The sequence below is a fragment of the Neopsephotus bourkii genome, unplaced genomic scaffold, assembly GCF_033783945.1.
Source record: "Neopsephotus bourkii isolate Nb327-2 ecotype Australia unplaced genomic scaffold, CSIRO-AGI_Nbou_v1 NB_1638, whole genome shotgun sequence".
In the NCBI taxonomy this organism is placed as follows: Eukaryota; Metazoa; Chordata; class Aves; order Psittaciformes; family Psittacidae; genus Neopsephotus; species Neopsephotus bourkii.
Window position 1 is genome coordinate 1,911,780 of NW_026902113.1, and position 21,498 is coordinate 1,933,277.

Sequence of the window (21,498 nt, forward strand, 5' to 3'; positions counted from 1 at the left end):
TTAACCCAGGGAGCTGGAAATTAGTGACAGAAGGAGGAAAAGGAAAATTAAAAGCAACAGGCTTCCTCCTACGTCTGTTGTTCCTGCTCAGAACAGCTTTGCTGTCCTGCAGGAGGCTAATGAGGAAACGCACTAGCACCAGAAACAGCCAGCTGATGCCCTGGTAAAGATTTCTACTGGTACTGCCAGGAAAAAGCAGTGGGTTGTAGCAGTAGGGGACTCTGAAAGGGACAGAAGCACTCGTCTGTCGGCCTGACCCGGTCTCAAGGTAGGTGTGTTGCCTCCCAGGGGCACGGATCAGGGATGTTGCAGAGAGGCTGCCTGCTCTAGTAAGTCCCACAGACTATTACCCGCTTCTAGTGATACATGTGGGTGCTAGGGATATAGATAGTAGTAGCCTGGGGAACTTAAGGACTACAGAGCCCTGGGAGAGGTGGTTAGGGGCTCTGGAGCTCAGGCTGTCTTTTCGTCAATTCTTCAGGATACAGGGGAGGACCTTAAAAAAGCTAGGAGGATTAGCAAGGTTAATAAATGGTTAAAAGAGTGGTGTCATAGTCAGGGATTTGGGTGTCTTGAGCATGGGACCCAAGTTTGTAGGCCAGATCTACTGAGGGCTGGTGGAGCTGCTCGGAGCAGTTTTGATAAGAGGCTTGCCAGACTGGTCAAGGAAGCTTTAAAGTAGATGTGTTGGGGGAGGGGGGCATCATTCCATCCCAACACACCCAGTCAGTTGCCAGCACCCATAATGAATGCTCGGAGCAATGCAGAGATATTCCAGCCACTCCAGCCAATGAGCCGGCTTCATTTGGAGCTCGGCTCAGATACCTCTACACAAATGCCTGTAGCATGAGGAACAAACGAGGAGTTAGAGATGTGTGCAATTAAGCTTGGCTAGGGATGTTAAGGATACAGGGGAGAAGAGGAGACTGAGGGGTGACCTTATTAGTGTATATAAATACATAAAGGGGGAGTGTCACTAGGATGGAGCCAGGCTCTTCTCAGTGGCAAACAATGATAGGACAAGGGGAAATGGGTACAAACTGGAACACAAGAGGTTCCACTTAAACTTGAGAAGAAACTTCTTCTCAGTGAGGCTGACGGAACACTGGAACAGGCTGCCCAGGGAGGTTGTGGAGTCTCCTTCTCTGGAGACATTCAAAACCCGCCTGGACACGTTCCTGTGTAACCTTATCTAGGTGTTCCTGCTCCGGCAGGGGAATTGGACTAGATGATCTTTTGAGGTCCCTTCCAATCTCTAACATACTTTGATACTGTGATAACAGGAAGGGATTCTACAGGTACGTAGCACATAAAAAACAGACTAGGCACAACACAGACCCCTTCTGGAAGCTCTCGGGAGAACTAGCTACACAGGATTTGGAGAAGGCTGAGGTTCTGAATGACTTCTTTGCCTCAGTCTTGACTGGCAAAGGCTCTGACCGCACCACCCAAGGCTTGGATGGTAGATGCAGGGACTGTGAGAATGAAGACCTTGGGCCCACTGTAAAATCACGGCAGTCAGGTGAAATTCCCGATGACTGGAAAAAGGGAAATATAACCCCCATTTTCAAGAAGGGGAAAACGGATGACCCAGGGAATTACAGACCAGTCGTCTTGCCTCTGTGCCTGGCAAAATCTTGGAGCAGATTCTCCTGGAAAGCATGTTAAGGCACATGAAAAACAACCAGGTCCTTGGTGACAGCCAGCATGGCTTCACTAAGGGGAAATCCTGCCTGACCAAATTGGTGGCCTTCTATGATGGGACTAAAGAACAGGGGTACAGCAGTTGATGTCATCTACCTGGACTTGTGCAAAGCGTTCAACACTGTCCCACACTACATCCTTGTCTCTAAACTGGAGAGACACCCATTTGATGAATGGACCACTCGGTGGATAAAGAACTGGCTGGATGGCCACATGCAGAGAGTTGTGATCGATGGTTCAATGTCCAGCTTGACACCAGTAACGAGTGGTGTCCCTCAGGGATCTGTGTTGGGACCGGTCTTGTTCAACATCTTTGTTGGTGACATGGACAGTGGGATTGAGTGCACCCTCAGCAGGTTTGCTGATGACACCAAGCTGTGTGGTTCGGTTGATACGCTGCAGGGAAGGAATTCCATCCAGAGGGACCTTGACACGCTTGTGAGGTGGGCTGATTCCAACCTCATGAAGTTTAACCATGCCAAGTACAAGGTCCTACACCCGGGTCGGAGCAATCCCAGACACAGCTACAGGCTGGTCAAAGAAGAGATGGAGAGCAGCCCTGCGGAGAAGGACTTGGGGGTGTTGGTTGATGAGGAAATGAACATGAGCCAGCTTCAGTGTGCACTCACAGCCCAGAAAGCTGACCCTGTCCTGGGCTGCATCAAACAGGTCAAAGGAGGTGATCCTGCCCCTTTATTCTGCTATCGTGAGACCTCACTTGGAGTATTGTATGCAGTTCTGGTGTCCTCAACATAAAAAGGACATGGATCTGTTGGAACAAGTCCAGAGAAGGGATACGAGAATGATCAGGGGACTGGAGCACTTCCTATATGAAGCTAGGCTGAGAAAGCTGGGGCTGTTCAGCCTGTAGAAGAGAAGGCTGCATGGAGACCTCATAGCAGCCTTCCAGTATCTGAAGGGGGCCTATAGGGATGCTGGGGAGGGACTCTTCATTAGGGACTGTAGTGATAGGACAAGGGGTAATGGGTTAAAACTTAGACAGGGGAAAGTTTATACTGGATATAAGGAGGAAATTCTTTCCTGTGAGGTTGGTGAGGCACTGGAATGGGTTGCCCAGGGAAGTTGTGTATGCTCTTCCCTGGTGGTGTTCAAGGTGGGATTGGACAGGGCCTTGGGTAACATGGTATAGTGTGAGGTGTCCCTGCGCGTGGCAGGGGGGTTGGAACTTGATGATCTTAAGGTCCTTTCCAACTCCAAGTGTTCTATGATTCTATGAAGTATAATCACACATGAATGTCCTCACCATTACCCAGTCATACTGCTATTTATTTTAGGTTTGCTTAAATTTGATTCATATTTAGTAGACCATAAACATTTGTGGTATGACCTTATCTGAATCACTAAGTGGAAATATTCTAACATGGTATTTTACTTGGAATTAGCTTATTCACAGTTAATTTTAACCTACAATCCATGCTTGTAATATTAATTGGAGGTATGTAATATTTAGTGGTAATTGCTTTTTTAGATAAAATGAATGTATGCTACCACTGTAGTTCTTGTCAATAATTTGCAGTTACAGTAATAAAAGTCCCATATAATCTCCTTAGAGTGCAAAATATGTAAAATGGGTTACAATGACTTAAACAAAATATTTTATATTAAATTGCTTTGCTGCCAGTCTCCTCAGGTATTCAGGTATCATGTCCTTAAACATCAGTCCTCATATGAGATTTCTTCAGTTGTGTTAAAGTGATTGCACTGCAATAGTCTGGTACCATTTTTCTCTCCACACATCACTGAAAGGCCTTAATCTTTTTTCTTCTTTATCTTTTCTAAGGGTATCTCTTAACTTGCTATTATTTTTTGTGTAAACAATCTATGTATAAAATCTATATTACAAATCATACTCCAGTGTATACAAACATTTATGTGTGTATTTAAATCATTTCAGTGTACCGAGTTCAAGTGGATTAGTTCTAGAAGTGAACTTAATCACATGATGTCTATTTGTAGGATCAGCTAGACTCACTAGGAGATTGATTCAGAAGCTCAGATATTTTCCTTTAAAAAAATAAAATGATGGAAAAGTCTGTTTCCTCTTCTCACCTTTAACTTAATAAAAATATTTTTTCTTAGGCTTTAGGCATTTATCACCATGTTTTCTGTAATGCAAATTAGTCTCATAACTTTTCTCTAAAGCTTTTCATATTTGTCAACCTCCTTTTACAAGTATGGCATCAGAACAACGTATCATACTTACGTGACAGATTTTCAAAGGACCTGAATTTCAGACACCAAAAACTTAAGCCCTCTTTTAGTTAAAAAACCCTGTTACTCACTGGTGTGGGGATAAACAAACTATGAACAAAATAATCCTTCTGAAATATTGCAGACTTGCATACACAGAATTTCATCTATTCTTTTTTGTTAGTGAGGTTCTTTGGCTGTTTGCAAATTAGTATCTTATATTCAGGAACGATCCTTTCAGCACCTCTGAGGTTACTGACCTGCTTGTTCTAAACCATTCAGTGATTGCCTGGCAATATTGCTGCAGAAATTGTTGTTCTGTTAGTACTTAATCTATGATTTTTTCCCCGTATTTTTCCCTTTGATATTCATTAATATCCAAATCATTCTTTACATCATTACATAATACTAACATCTGACCATTGACCTTCGTAGTCTTCATTTCACAGCTTCCAATTATTTGTTCCGCTCAGTATAAAATCAGACATTTTCAGCGTGTCGCCACTTTTGATTTTCTGAGGTGAATTTTCAACTCCCTCATGCAGATTCTTTGATTTTGTCCTTCCTGGTAAAAGCATATTATGTATTTACTGTGTTTTACCGAATGCAAACCATATTTTGGAAATAGTTGGATTTTTATTTTTATTGTTTTTCTCCCATGTCCTCTCTTATGTCTGACTCTCTCTCAATACCTGCTCCAGCTCCTTTATTGTGCCTTGCTACAAGGCTAGTTCTTAACAGGTCTCATTCCTCTAACAGGTTTTCCTATGATCTGGGGAATTTGTGAATTCAAGTCCAAAATTTCTCCAGCTTGATTTTTTTTTTTTTTTTTAACTTCTCAGTGGTTGATTTTGCTCACATTCTTCAATACCTGTACCATGAAGCCCAGGGTTTCCTTGTAGCAAAGCTTTGTCTAAATATGGGCCTGTGATTAAAGTCAGTCATGGCTTTAAGGCTGCAATGTAGTTTCAATGTAGGAGGAAGTACGGTTCTTTGGTAGGACACATAGTCTTGTCCTGTAAACAAATTCAGATGACGTTTTCTTTTAAAGGATTTCATATTACTATAATTAGGTATGGCTGCAGGCTTGGATAGCACGGTCTAACATTTTGTCATGGTTTAAACCCAGCCAGACAGCTTGTTCACTCACTCCCCCCCTTCTTGCCCTCCCCCTACTCCCAGAGGGACAGAGAGGAGAATCAAAAAGAATGAAACCCCCATGGGTTGAGATAAGAACAGTTTAGTAACTAAGGTATAACACAAATCACTACTGCTACCACCAGTAATAGTAATGATAAAGGAAATAACAAGGGACGGTAATACAATACTTCAGCACCACCCAACCGATAACTTGCCCCCCCAGCCCGACCAGGCACCGACCAATACCTCCTCCAACCCCCAGTCTCCTAGCCCTTCTGGGTAACTTTCAGTTACATCCCAGCATGACGTGCTGTGGTATGGAATACCTCTTTGGTCAGTTTGGGTCACATGTCCTGTCTCTGCTTCCTCCCAGCTTCCCCTCCTCCCTGTCAGAGCATGAGGCTCAGAAAGTCCTTGGCCAGACTAAAACATCATTGTTATCAGCTCTGTTCGCAGCCCCAAAGTCAAAACAGAGCACTGCACCAGCTATCAAGAAGGAGAAAAATGACTGCTACTGCTGAACCCAGGACACATTTGATACTCTTTTGGAGGTTACAATGATAACTGTCCTTATGGGAAGAGAAGCTGTCCTGCTCTTCTTCCCTGTTGCGTTAGTAATACTACCAAATTATCCATAACTTCCAAACCAATAGTTTTTAAAGCTTTGATTGTGCTTAGTTTAGTTTCAGTATCAGAAGTCTGTGCCACTGTTACATACTGTGCCACTGCCACTGTCATGCGTGGCAGTAATTTTATTTGCTCTAGGAAGGTCAGCTGATCAGTTAGAAAGAGATGCAATTATTAAATTGCTTAAAGAAATCCATAATGTGTAGCATCTAATTAGTTCAGGGAACATATTTTACTTGTATTGATCAAAAGGCAGTAATATGTAACTGTGACAAATTATAAAGGAATTTGAATGGTCAGACAAACTACTGAAGGATTGCTGCCTGAATTCTGAAAATACTCTTGATTACTTCTACTGTCCAGCCTGTCACTACATGGCAGGTTGTGTAGTACTACTGATGTTTTCTGTGCCTGAATTCAGTTTCTTATGTTGATATCTTAGATAGGATATCCTTTTGGTGAGAAGTATAACAATCTCAAGTAAAAAGAGAGTGGAGGGGAAGGGAGGAGAGGAGAGGAGAGGAGAGGAGAGGAGAGGAGAGGAGAGGAGAGGAGAGGAGAGGAGAGGAGAGGAGAGGAGAGGAGAGGAGAGGAGAGGAGAGGAGAGGAGAGGAGAGGAGAGGAGAGGAGAGGAGAGGAGAGGAGGAGAAGGTAAAACTGCATGCTAAACGAACTCTCTGACATTAGCACATGCTGAATTAGAAAATATGTAGCATAGAAGAATAGCATTAGAAAGCTGGTGACAATTTATTAAACTTTGATGACTTACTTGTTACATGCTCGTATCCTAAACTGTGATTTGCAGTGTCTAATATCACCTTGATATTAGAATACACGTAGAATAACGTGTTCCAATGCAAACTGCCATATCAAAAACATTACCTGGGATCATATGTAACAACCAACTGCTACCTGGGAAACACTCTGTTTGTAAGGCTTTCATTTCCAATTGAGCTATTAAGCTAAGAGCAAGGTCTTCCAGATTTACTCCTCGGATGTGTCCAAGCACTTATCTTGTGACAATAGACTTACTTCTAGGTCATATTGGGCACTAAAGCTCTTGGAGAACAGCAAATAAATAATTTCTGGGAGATTATGACCTTCTTCTTTTCTGATGACAGACCGCAAGTGAAGTATGGAGGTATTTATGCACATTAGTCTAGTGAAAAGTCAGCATTGTGAAATGATTTGTCTAGAGTTAAGTCAGAATTTTGTTTGTCATACCTCATGGAAAAGGTGTCTGCAAGCCTCTGGCTGTAACTGAATGTGGACACCCATGCCAGAAGTCCAAGCCTTAGATCTGAACAGCTGTTCTCCCATATTTTTCCTAGCTCACTCATATATAACTTGCAATTCTGACACAAAACCTCAACTTATTTAACATATAGTTAAATCAGAAAAAAAACCTCAATAACAAGGAGTCCTCTGATCATCTTCCCGGCCCTCCTGTAGACTCCTGCTATACGATTTCATGTGATAAATTCCAGGTTTGGCAAAGCCAAAGAACTTAAGAGATGTAGGAGAGAGGATCCTTGAGTCTATATGTTTGCAACATTGTCCTCTGCATGCAGAAATTAAGCATTATGTTCTCTTTTCGACTGGATCCCATGATTGTAAAGTATTAAATATGTAAAAGCAATGTTTTAGATTCTAACAATGACAACCCCCTTGCCATGGGCAGGGACACCTTGCCCTAAACCATATTACCCAAGGTCTCGTCCAACATAGCCTTGAACACGCCAGGGATGAAGCATTCACAACCTCCCTGGACAACCTATTCCAGTGCCTCACTACCCTAACAGGAAAGAATTTCCTCCTTATATCCAGTCTAAACTTCCCCTGTTAAAGTTTTAACCCATTCCCCCTTGTCCTACCACTACAGTCCCTAATGAAGAGTCCACCCCCAGCATCCCTATATGCCCCCTTCAGATACTGGAAGGCTGCTATGAGGTCTCCACGCAGCCTTCTCTTCTCCAGGCTGAACAGCCCCAACTTTCTCAGCCTATCTTCATATAAAAGGTGCTCCAGTCCCCTCATCATTCTCGTGGCCCTCCTCTGGACTTGTTCCAACAGATCCATGTCCTTTTTATGTTGAGGACACCAGAACTGCATACAATACTCCAAGTATTCTATGATTCTATTCTATGATTCTATACACAGAATACGTCACCCTTCATTACTCGATCATGTAAAGTGGTCAGAAAAGCTTTTTTCACTGTATTATTGTTACAAGATGGAAGTCCTATGAACCACAACACCTACATAGTGATTTTAGAAGAGATTAGTCATTCACAATTTTATATGACACCATATGATAAGAACCTGTACCGTGCTAGTCATTCCTTGTTTAATTATGTAAAATCCTAACTGGCATTGCTAACTTTAGACACTAATTAAAGGAAGGAAACATCAGATCTAGATGGAAAAAAAGTTGAATAAAATGAAATGGTGTTTTAATATATCCTCAAATATTTGGAATTAATTTAACTGAAAATGTGATAAATAAAAAAAAAAAGCAAATAAAAAAGAAGCAAATGAGAAAAAAGGAAGAAGCATTCATAAGTACAAAGAAAAAAAATAAGAAAGTAGAGTTATCAATGTCATGTCCACAGAACTTATACAGGTTAGTATAAGACTCAGTGCCAGGAAGGTGTATTAAAAAGCATGTAAATAGAAATGTGTGTTTCTCAAAATGCAGATAACATTATGTAAAACAATGTGTTTACAAAATAATCCATTGCATATATTACTGAGATGAAAATCTGTTTGCTCAGAAGCTCTGGAAATAGTACCACCTACTGACCTACTTTAGTTTGATGATTAAATATATGGCAACTATATTTGAATATCTCATTTGTAACTTGAGGTTTGTTGTTTATTTGTTTGGTTTTAGCCGTTGCTTCTAAGTGACAGATCATGAATGAAGGGAAAGGATGAAAAAGTCATAACTATAATATTTCCAGTTGCTTCTGTATTTTGCATTAATATTGCAGTAGAAGATATGAAAGACAGCTGAGAAGCATGCTGAAATAATGCTTGTGAGAATAGATGAAACCTGACAGACACAGAATGATTGTAGCTGATTAATTGTAGCCATCAACAACTGTAACTACAAACATCCCAGTTCTTGTACAATTAACATGGAAAGCTGAATCATATAGCAGCTCTATAATTTTCAACATAATCTTGTTATTTTATTCTACAAGTATTTCTCCTTCTATTTCACTTTGATCCAGTACTTCAGGATGTATGAGTGCAGAAATCCTACTGAAGTTCAGTTTTTGATATCTACAGTTTCCCTTTCTTCGTCAAGGCTCTGGGAAGAATTAAGCATTATTGATGATACTGATGGTATTCACTGATGCTACTGAAACTATGTGTAATAAAATAAAAACTTCTTCAAAGATCCTAATACACATGCGACTCATGAAACACCTTTCCATGAACCATTAAATTATATAAAAAATGAGTAGCTGGTCAAGAGAAAAATATGAAATAAGCATATCAATTTATATTTTATATAAATTCTATGTAGGATCACAGGTAGTGAATATTTTAAATGAAAAGTACCATTCCCATTTAACAAGTATGGCATAGTAAATAGAGGCAACTTCTATTTTTCACCCTTTGGAAAATGTTCTAGCATTTTAATAATTAATAATTTAATTAAAATTAATAATTATTTTGTGAAGGAAAATAAAAATAAAACAATTCTTATACCAGATTTATTGCATGAATAAATAAATAATTTTAGGAAAGAGTTCTATGTATTTCTTGTTATCACCAGAATAGTTAATTATTACTATAACAAATCGTATTTTGGTAGCATGTATTAGCCACATTTACAGATTTGTGACTTCTCTGTGATAGGAAATGCAGAAAGTACAAAAAAGATGTTCTCTACTTACAAGATAAAACAGCTAGACATAAGCAGCATGATGAAGACAGGCAATAAACAGGATAATACTGACTGCAGTAGACTACATAATTTTTGTTATAATGTCTGAAAACAATATATATATAAATGTCATTAAGGGCAGAAAAAAAAACAATGCTCCTTCATTTAACTATTCCATTTCGTTTCATAGTGCAAATTTAGCTCAGGGCTAATGAATAGTGTATACCTTACAGTTCATGTTGACAGCAGGGCAAAAAGATGGACTCTTCATTAGGGACTGTAGTGATAGGACAAGGAGCAATGGGTCAAAACTTAAACAGGGAAAGTTTAGATTGGATATAAGGAGCAAATTCTTTCCTGTTAGGGTGGTGAGGCACTGGAATAGGTTGCCCAGGGAGGCTGTGAATGCTCCATCCCTGGCAGTGTTCAAGGCCAGGTTGGACGAGGCCTTGGGTGATGTGTTTTAGTGTGAAGTGTTCCTGCCCATGGCAGGGGGGTTAGAACTTGATGATCTTAAGGTCCTTTCCAACCCTAACTATTCTATGATTCTAATCTAAGGAAATAATTTTCTTTTTACAAGAACACACAGAAAGACCATCATTGTTCAAAGTTCCCTTAATGACTTATCTTTTTCTTATCTTCTTTGTAGTAGCTAAGAAAGATTCTGGAAGATGTTGATCTGAATATAAGAAAATACAGTATCTTTTGTCTTCTTCATCTTTAACATTTTCAGACAGGACTATTTAAACTTTCTCCTATGCTCTTTGTCATCTTTGAAAACATGTGTCCAACCATCCCCTTTCTTGAAAACTCTTGTGGCGCTGCAGATGTAGGGACACAGGGTGGCTGGTATACATGCTTAAAATACATCACTGCTTCTCTGTACTCTCCCTCTTCCCGTTGTGGTGTCCTCTTGTGTCTCATTACATAATTGCATAGGAAATTCTTTCAACTTCTTTGAGAAAAAAAATAATTACTTTTTTCAGGTCATGTCAGACTGATGATCTGTGAAGGATTCAAATGATTTTTTATAATAATAACAGCAACAATGATAATAAGCTTGATACATTCAAAAGTACTTGAATCTTGCCCTTACCTTGTCAGGTAGAAGTCATATGGTAATGTGATTTTTGAAAGTTCAAGATGTATGCTTTTCCTAATAACTGTGGTGAGACAATGATTCTGTCATGGCAGAAATCTTTATGTCTGAGCTTCCTTTCACACCTTTTCTAGTTAATGTCTTAAGTTACTCTTAGGTTCAATAAGTGATTCTAACTCTATGGCTCCACCTAGTTAATCTCATTTTCCTATGGGTGTATGTCAGTACAAAATGATCTATTAATTTCTTTGGACATCTTGGTATCCTGTGAGTATTGTATTTAATTCATCCAATTGAAACGTTCTCTACACAATCACACATAATTTCTTTTTAAAACCTATCTTTCATTCTCCTATAGCTTGTGTTTATGGGATATTAAACACAACATTTATTTTTACCTTTGTTTAGAGTGTACAGTCAAAACATGTTTTTGATTTAGGCTATAATGGAATTTTGAAAAATGTGTTTATAATGGTATTCTTTTACCTGCAAGTTTTACCCTTTTTAAAGAGCTGCAATTCCAGCTCAAGGTCTATTTCTTAGTCCTGTCTTTCAGATAAAAGAAGAGGAAGGCTACCTGCTGTATAGTGACAATGCAATGAATAAGTTTGTCCTTGGCCTGACAGAAGAATTTTACCTTGTGTAGAGCTATTTTTACCTTATCGGAAAGAATATTGCCTGCTTTATGCTTATCTTTAGATATCTTCAACATACGTCTTTAAACATTTTAATACATATCAGGCAATATCCATTTTAAACTCTGTCATAAATCTGAACATAAAATAGTTTAAACTCGCAGATTTGGGCTGGCAGAGGACGTGTTCTTCAGTGATCTAATTTCTACTTTGAAAGTGAATTGACTGGTTTAAGGCACTGATAATGAACTACAGAGCCTTCCACAGCTTCTGTGCTAATTTACCAAGCAATATTTGCCTAAAACAAAACCCAGATCTGTTTCTTATTTTTAATTTTATCCTAATTGTCAGTGGACCGTTGCCTGGGTCACAAAAACCTGCTGCTTCACAGCTACCATCAGCTGCAGCCAACTGATGAACAGAGAGAATGAATGATCCTTCCTGTGCATGCCAAAAAGGCACACTACAATTAAGGTGAATTGGAAGGCCATTAAATGGTAAAAGCTGCTTGAACTTTTGTAAAAGTCCTTCTGTCAGTGGCAGAATATTTCCCCCTTTATTTGGTTGTTTATTTTGTTTTTAGTCCTGCAAAGCTTGCCTGTTGCTTAGACTGCCTTGAGATTTTTCCTCATTTATTTTCCATTACATCTTTCACCTTCTGCAGAGGTGGTTTTTTTTTGTTTTTTTTTTTTTTTGCTTGGTCTTATTTAAACTGATACTCTTGTGATGCTGGGTGTCATTCTTCTGGAGTGCACCTCACTAGTACATACGTGCACTGAGAGAAACCTATGTTTCAGCTCATTTCAGAATAATGTTGATATCCACAGTACTGTGAGAGGCAGCCATACTACTTGGCAGAGATTGTATGACCTTCTGAAATGGTCTGAAACACTAGCTCTGTAAATTCTTTACTGTTTCCCTTTCATAGTGGAGACCACTCCTATGTCACACGTTGTACTCTAGTGGCACTGTATAATATTTGTTGAATAAAATGATTTTTAGCGATTAAGATAGTTGTGCTACTCCTGCCACAAACACTCCATGCTAAATGTTCCTTGCATGTTTTGCATATATATTGCTAATACTATCTTTACATTAGATATGGTAACTGACACTTAACTATACATTTTGAAAATGGTCAAGCCTGTGCCATATATTGAGTGTGGAAGAGATGTAGCTAAAACCCCAGGAACTGCTTTGAAAATAACATAATAGGCATTATCATCTTTGCCCCTAGCACTATGATAAGAGTAAATAAATTCAATCTTTCAGGGCAGAGGATGAGCACCTATGGAGCACAAAAAGGCATTTTCTTATCAGTATCCCATATACATGATAATAATATGAAGGATAGATTCATTCTATGTGAGGCTCTCTGACATGTCATACACGTTACAGGTCTATAATGCAACTGAGCTGATGGCCAGCACTGCTGAGAGGTTACAGTCCCCACCTCCAAAGCTGTCCACCCTTTCTTTTATTATTTTTTTATAATTTTAAAAGTAAAATATAGGGTTTTGAATACTCTTTTTAGTAGCTGTCTTTCTCCTTTTTTTTCAGTATGGTGAGATATGAGACGTCTGAGATTTACAGGAAATGAATTTAATTTCCCTTTCATTTGATTTTTTCCATTTAATGTGGGGAAACTGCAAGCATGATCCTTCACCTTTCCTTCCTTTTAAGCTTGCCTACATTCAGTCATTTGACAGCTAAATTCATGCTTTTGTACCTGTTAATCCTTTCTTTCACTGTATGCTAACAAATCCAATTTGGAACCCACAGATAGCCAAATAAAACCTGTTTGTTACCTTTCTTCTTTAGTTTGAAATTAATTGGCTTGAACAAGTAGAAACTTGAGTCATACATAGTACTTTTATTTTTAAACAAAAATATCTTTGTTTTTTCATTTCAAAAAAAAAAAAAAAGTATTTGCCCATCATAGTACTCATACAAAACACGAAACAGGAGAAAAAAGTTCTGAGTTTGCTATAGCTAATTGGAAAATAGCATTTATTTACATGAGTTAAAAATAGCGCAAATTAGAAAACTTCTGCTTATAGAAGTTACAATTTAGATGTCACAGATTTCCCTTCTTTTGTGTTGGACGGGCTTCCAGTTTGTGCGTCACAGGCAGTAAAAACTTTATATAAAGGATGAAAACAAGTACCCTAGGAAATAGGAGATTCTACATTAAAAAGTAAAATATGTCATGCTACTGCAGATATATGTAAATTAAAAGATTTTTTTCAAGAAAATAAAGTGCATTTTCCAAAATCAAAGATTTTAGAAAATAAATCAATATTTCAAATTTAGTTTGGAATTAAAATCAAAAGACTGAAGTATTTAATTAAAAAAAAAACTAAGTGTATTTCTGTAAATTCTGATTAATTATTTTCAGGCTTAAAAGAAATTGCAGAAACAGTCTGTGAAATAAAATCTCAGAGACTTTTTTAGAAGCATAAAAGATTGCTTCCTTGTCCCTCTATGTAAATTGGGAAGAATCTCTCCATACACTAGATGACTTTTTAGTATTGAACTCATGATATTTTCATTTATTCAGCTGTTTGATTCCCTGATCCAAATTATTTTTTTTAAATAAATGTATCAACATTTATAGTGCACATAGCAGACGTGCAGTATGGGTTTCAGATAGCCACTAGTATTAAGGCTCTTTTTCTGATGTCTGCAACATAGATTCTTCTTTTCCTCCAAATGCTGTGGAATTACTGCTATGTTAATACCTATTCCAACAGAGAAAGAAATGGTTTAGAGATGTTATTCTGGTTTGAGTATCCTCTCAAAACATGCTGAAAACATGGCACATCAGTTCAAGTTCTAGCCACATTTTAAATTCACTGAGGTTTGTTTGTGCATAGTCTGGAGATTTGAAGGCATTTGAGGAGTAAATCTAATTTCATGTTTTAGGACACCCATATAGAGAAGATTTATCGTATTTTCTTGAGAAGGAAGACTACAAGAACAATTTTACCATAATTTAGTGTCATTCTTGCCTGAAAAAAAAATGACCTTGAAGAAAATCAAGGGGACACACAATTTTTAGGACTTGGCAATAATGCATTAAAAAAAGATTATTGTATTCCTAAATTGTGTATTAAAATAAAAGCTAAACATTGGTTACTTAATAGACTGCATACAATATTGGTTCATAGATCAACTTCCTTTTAGAAATATACAAGATTTAACGCAAACATACATAAATTTGTAGACCCAAAGTTGCATGCAAGTAAAATCCAGGCATTCTTAACTAGGGTAATTTTTCCTTCAAAGCTGTTCTCCCATCAAGAAAAAACTCTTTATTCAGGGATATACCAGGCCACTGCTTTCTAAACATAAAATAACTGTTACATCTCTGCAGGATCTACTATCAAGTAACATTCATCAGGTGACATTGTAAGTGGAATTACGCCAGATTGTATTATAAGCCATGGTGTCGTTATTTTAAAGTGCAATACAATATTTCGTTAATACTTCATTGCCTAGCAAAGTTTTTCCCAATTTGGGAATGTTGCCCTATTATTTGTTAAAATTCTACTGAAGCCCATCCACCTTTTCTCTATTCAAACATGGTATCTACTGTTGAAATCAGAACACTAATTAATTTTGTCTAAAACCAACATAAATTTTGATACATTGAAATTTTAGGCTTCCAACCATATTCAAGAAATGCTTTAGAAATGTGAGTTTCAGAATCTGACAGAGAACAATCAACTGAGTGCAGCTAAGAACGTAACAATTCTAACTGGTGTTGTCTGGCTCATACCAGCACCTTGATCTGTGTGCAGAAATTAAAATGTACACCTGTAGTTCATTAAATGTCAATGAGAGATGCGCCCACGGGTCCCATTGATTCATATTTGGGATCTAGTGCCTGCTGAAGCTTCTGTGTCCTTTTCAAAGGTGTCACTGGGTACCCTTATTGCACCTCTGTTCACCTAGATCCATCCACATAAGGAGAAATGTCTGAAAAAAATCCTGATTGACTAGTGGCTTTAAATGGCATTACTGGCACTGAGGAATGGATAAAGGCACCAGTTTGATGGCAGAACTGAGCTGTCCTGTCTCTTCTGCTACAGATAACACATGCTAGAGCATAGCTACGTACCTCAAATGTGAATCCAGGTTCAGTGTTTTCTGAGGCAAAAAGAGTAATCAGACACTTTGGTTGAGAGGCTTTATATACAAAAAAATTGTTCGCAGCAGTGCTCCATAGCTTCATACAAAGGTTTTTGTATGAAAAGTGAAATGTTGAAGGACTTGGGGGTGTTGCTCAATGAGAAAATGAACATGAGCCGGCTTCAGTGTGCACTTGCAGCCCAGAAAGCCAACCGTATCCTGGGCTGCATCAAAAGAAGCGTGACCAGCAGGTTGAAGGAGGTGATCCTGTCTCTTGACTCTGGTCTTGTGAGACCTCACTTGGAGTATTGTGTGCAGTTCTGGTGTCCTCAACATAAAAAGGACATGGATCTGTTGGAACAAGTCCAGAGGAGGGCCACGAGGATGATCAGGAGACTGAAGCACCTCCTGTATGAAGATAGGCTGAGAAAGTTGGGGCTGTTCAGCCTGGAGAAGGCTGCGTGGAGACCTCCTAGCAGCCTTCCAGTATCTGAAGGGGCCCTATAGGGATGCTGGGGAGGGACTTTTCATTAGGGACGGTAGTGATAGGACAAGGGGTAATGGGTTCAGACCTAAACAGGGGAAGTTTAGATTGGATATGAGGAGGAGGTTCTTTACTCTGAGGATGCTGAACACTGGACTGGGTTGCCCAAGGAAGTTGTGAGTGCTCCATCCCTGGCAGTGTTCAAGGCCAGGTTGGACAAAGCCTTGGGTGACACGGTTTAGTGTGAGGTGTCCCTGCCCATGGCAGGGGGGGTTGGAACTTGATGATCTTAAGGTCTTTCCAACCCTAACTATTCTATGATTCTATGTTCCTTATTCCCCCCCGGAGGGAAACTTTTAGATGGAAAATAAATTTTCCCACAACTGAATTGTGTTTATAACATTGAAGAAATGAGAATGAAATATTTAAAAGGAGTGAATGTACTATAGACCAGAATTGGGGTTAGATCCAATACAGCTGATTTTCTGTTCTTCTCATCACAATGTGCTATGCAGTGTCCAAATGACATTAGCAACATCATCAGTCTAGATGTTTGCCATGGTGTTTGCTTGACTTTTTTCGCAGAGTATGAGTCATTTCTACTGGTGATAAAAAAAAAACAGGATATGGCAAAAAAAAGAAAAAAAGGAGCACTATTAATTTTTTTTTTTTTTTTGTAAATGGTATATATATTGTTTGCTGCTTTTCCTTTGATACTGGATCTAAGTGCACTAAAACGAGTAATAAAGTGCTGATGCAACATGGATTTTTTTGTGATGGAAATAGATTTAGTTTTAAAGGCCCTTCTGTTATAGATTAAGGTATGAAAAAAAGGAACTGTCAGCTTTACAGGAGGAAATAAAATGTAAGTCACAGTAACCACAAAATTTAGAATCTTTGTTGTGTAACTAAATTGCTCTGTTCTTTTGATAGATCTGGGGAATTTTAGCGGCCGGACAAGAAGCGCTGTCTCTGTACGTGAAGGTCAAGGAGTTGTTCTGATGTGCTCCCCTCCACTTCATTCACCAGGTACATTAGGCTGCAGCTTGTATGCACACTGGTCCTTTAAATTTTGCTCATTATTGGATGCTCAGTAATTTAGTAACAAGGTGTGTTTAATTGTGGAACTTAAGAAACGAAATGCCCAGCATTCTGCTAACAGTTTTTTGGGTGCCAAAGGAGTAATTAAAGCTCATGTACTGCAAATGCCACCTAATAACAGCAGAATTTCTGTTACAAGATTGTCTTATTCCCAGTATAAAACTTGAATGTAACAGCAGTCTCCATGCCACCTATGGTGAATGTGCTGCCTTGCGGTCACAGATTTCTTTTAGAGTTTAGAAGCCTTGTTCCAAATGTCAGTGCCAAGATACCATTGTTGAATATAAATTGTCTTTTGTTTTCTGTGGTACAGATGTGATTTTAGTTGCTGATTCTTGCTGTATAGCTTGGTTGACAGCACCACTGCACCATTGCCAGAAGTCAGAAATATCATAAATCCCACAAAATGCCTCTGGATTCCCAAATGAAATCGTAGATATTCTAGAGAGGTTACATTTTTACTTTTTAAATTGTCACTGCTGCAGCGTCTGCAGCTAGCTTAGTATTTATTTATATTTGCATACCATATAGCACCTGGAGTGACAATGTTAGCCAGAATATCTCGGTTTTCAATAGATGCAGTATAGCCTATCCTTTTCCTCTTTGGGAAACAAGATCTGTACTGAGGGAAGATTTTCTTCCTCCAAATTTGAGCCCTGAAAGAAGGTCACATTGAAGATGGAAGAGCTGCAGAAATGAAAATCTCTGAGTTTCTGTTAGAGAATTTTTTTGTTTCCGTTTATTCTGGAGTGATGACAGTTATCAGTGTAATTAAGGCTTGTTACCTTCTGGCCATCTCTCTACTTTTCTCTCTTCTGAGTACATTCTCTTTTTATGGTTTTTATTTCTGAACTTGACAGTACAGTCTCTGTATGATGGGATTAAGTGCATGATGTTAAGGCTTGATTATGATAAGTAAACTGAGAGGGGAAAGATGTAGGCAGAAAAAGAGCTGAATTTGATTCCCTAAGCAAACTGAGAATGTAAGGATAGATGAGCATCAATAGTGAGTAGTCATATACCTTTTAACAGCAGTCATTCCACAAAATGCACCTTACATATTATCAAACTGTTAACATATTTTTTGGTAAAATTATGCATTTAAACTTATATTTAGACAGCTTCCAATGCAGTGTTTTCTTGTACCATACACATTGCTTTTCCTGGTGAAAAAATAGTACCTTTCATTTTCTTCAGTGAGCCACCAAATCTACTGCAAGCTCTATCAGTATAGTGGCTGGAATCTCCTGGGAAAGGGAAGAGCTACCTCCATGGGCCTTCCAAAAAATTCCACATCAGGTGATGTTTCAAGGATAAATCATTCCATGAAGCTCTGGCGATATGGTACAAGACACTAATGAAAAATTACTTCCAGATCAGAGTCAGTTTGGGAAAAAAAATTTTGGAGAAAATCAGAACGTTAAGGGGGAAGTATGTGAGTTCAGTTCTGTAATTAAGCAATGAACATGGAACTTCTTTTCCAGCTACAAAAGTCTTTTTTTGCAGTGCAGAGAAACTTTGAGGATTTATATGCAGGGACATCTAAAATACATCTTTTAATTTTTTTGTTATTTTTTTTAACTTCTGGATATTTCGTTTTAGTTTCTGTGCCTAGATGGCATTGTCTTCTAAATAATCCTAAGAAGTCTGACCCTTAAAACAACCTAGGAGACAGACTTTCAAGTGAATACTAAACAATTGTAGTGGATATATCTAAGCTAGAGACTATTCAAGGTATGTTCAAAATGTGTGAACATCTAACGTTAATAAGACCATGAGTTATGGTAGTGGTTTTGATGATACAGATTTTTTTAGTGGATGAGCACCACAAGCTACCCTATATTGGTTTTTTTTTTTTCACATTGATCAGCACCTTTAGAAATAATTTTCACTTACTTATCCCAGGAGATAAATCCATGATACAGTATCAAATCTAATCATTCTCCACAACCTCATAAGTAATTTGTCCTTCAACAAAATCCCATTTCTCACTCTCTAAAGTCAATAACTAGTTATAAACTTGCCTAAGAATTTCAGTATTGAGACCTTTTAGAAAATCATTGTGGGAAAATAAGATGACTTAGTGAAAGAACACTGTATTAAGAGATATGGGTTTATTAACATGTTTTCAAATCAAAGATAAATATTTTTGCTGAATAAAACCTGCATTCCATTCTTACAGAACATAATTCTAGAAAAATCTGAAAGTCGTTAAGAAGCACCACTGACTGAAAAAACGCTACACTAATTTCTTTTGACAGGAGCTTAATCAGAAAACAAGTTTTATATGTATAGAGACTTGATTTCTGTTTATTGATGCTGCCATATATTACCAAGAGGTAATGCAATAAGCAAAAAAACCCCAAACACAAACTTATGATACATATAGATTATTCACGTAGGTTTTCATTAGATTGCTGTTCAAGTATTTCATGAAGAAAGAAGAGGGTTGGGGGGGGGATAGGGGAGGAGAAGTGCACCTAAAATATATTCAGACTATTTGCAGTGCATATTCAGATGAGAGGATTATTTCTTGGTTTTAATAAATGAGTTTGTTAAGTTATCGTGGTCTTTGATAAGAAATAACTGAACAGCAAAGCAAGGGAATTTTAAAGAGATACTTCTACAGAACAGTGAAGGAAAATACGTTCAATGAAAAGGATTTTGTGCAGATCCTTTATGACAAACAGGCACCAGAGGATTCTCACCTACTCCTTTTCCTGGACCATCACTCCAAAAACAATGCTGCCTCTGACTTCATTGTGAGTCCTGTATAATTTAAATATGTCTAATCCAGAAATTTTTTCACTAATTTTTTTTTTGTTACAAAACCTTAAGTTGTCCCTTATGAAATATATTAATCATGGATAACTTGATCATCCACAAGCATAACATTTTATCCTTTTTTTTTTCCTTCCATAAACATTGATTCTTCCTCACCCCCCATTAGTTTTCTCTCTAAAATGGGTTTCCTAGAGGTTAACTCAGGTACACTTGCTAAGCAGGAGGTTCATTAATTACCAGCTGCTTAAATAACAAGTTTTTTTGATGTCTCCATTTTAAAAGGCCTCTACTGCTTTTTCTGTAAACAGGATTATGGCTTTTCTTTGTGGTATTTTAAAGGATGTAAATATAGGGTTTTATTCAGTCATTTAATCATCTTAATTACAAGGTTTACCATAGTGAGATTAAAAATAAATGGAATATTTCATCCAGATTTGCATATTTTCCTCAGAATTAATACTTCATCTGAGCTTTTAAGGATTTTATTCAAAGCTTTCAGTATAAGCTTAATAGAGAACAATGTTTCCCAGTGTTAGAATGAGAACAGTGACGATGTTTGCAGGGGAAGGCAGATGTGTGCTCCCTTCCACCTCAAAGGGAGGGAGCACTGCCACATAATCTTCCACAACATGTAACATTGCTACAGTTGTTAAACCGTAACTTTTATTTCTTTCTGAAGGACAAAGACCTTACCCTGTTTAGAAACTGTATTAGAGGCTGCATGTTTTAGGCCTCCTTTTTAGTGTTACGAAACTCTAGATTTCATGAGAAGTGCTTCACCACAGATGATCAATGCCAATACTACTGGGATCACAGTCCTTCCTGTGCATGTCTGGGAAGACAACCATGTTCTGGATGTTTGAATAGTGTGTTGCTAAACTGGGAAGCTGCTGAAATAAAACTCTTACTACAAAGGTCCAGCAGGTTTTTTCCTGTTCTGCTCCCTATACAACTGTCTTAGTCCTCATATTAATTGGACAAAGCCATGTCAAATGTTTTTTTAGGTTGTTCTGATCTCTGACGTACACAGCAGAAACCTGCTTTGGAAGTAAACACAAACCAATCACTTCTCACTGCTCAGGGTCTGCAAAAGAAATCTGAAAGCTGAGTTTGCTTTAGAACTACAGCTTTGGACTGCAGCTTCACTACAAGTAGGAAAGTAAGTTCAACTGATGTGCGGTAGCTCTACAGCTAGAACTCCCTTGGCTAGGGCCATACTCCACAAAATATACATAGGAATAATGAGACAAGCTCTAAACAACCTCATTCAGGTACAGGATTATTAGGAGTAGACTTTTCCAGGCAAATTAGTTATGATAGCAAGATTGTTATATTTGGGATGGACTGCCCTCAGTATGCTCATTAGTTTGTTTACAGGCAATTTTCTCAGGTATCTCTGCATGCAGGGCACAGCAAATTCTGTTTTGAAGACATTTATATACCCTCTGGCTCTCCATTCACTAAGCTGGCTTTTGTGAATGTGATTCACAGATGTCTAACTTTATGTATATGAAGGTTACAAGGTTATCTTAAGGCTGTGGATTAAATCCCAGGATCCAGGCATCTGACAGCAGCATTTCAGTACACAACAGTAGAGAGCTTACATATTTATGTGGTTCTAGCCATTACCAGCTTCTTCAGAATCATAGGAAAACTGTGTGAACTCAGATCTCGCCATGTC

The 21,498-nt window shown here is 38.2% G+C and overlaps 1 protein-coding gene across 11 annotated transcripts in view; it reads left to right on the forward strand.

Moving 5' to 3' along the window:
* CNTN5 (contactin 5) overlaps positions 1–21,498 on the forward strand; it is a 637,852-nt gene that overhangs the window by 443,452 nt on the left and 172,902 nt on the right. For all 11 annotated transcript variants that reach the window (XM_061374568.1, XM_061374569.1, XM_061374565.1 and 8 more), the window contains one exon: positions 16,866–16,961. In XM_061374568.1, coding sequence (XP_061230552.1) covers positions 16,866–16,961 — 96 coding nt within the window. The remainder of the gene's footprint in view (positions 1–16,865; positions 16,962–21,498) is intronic.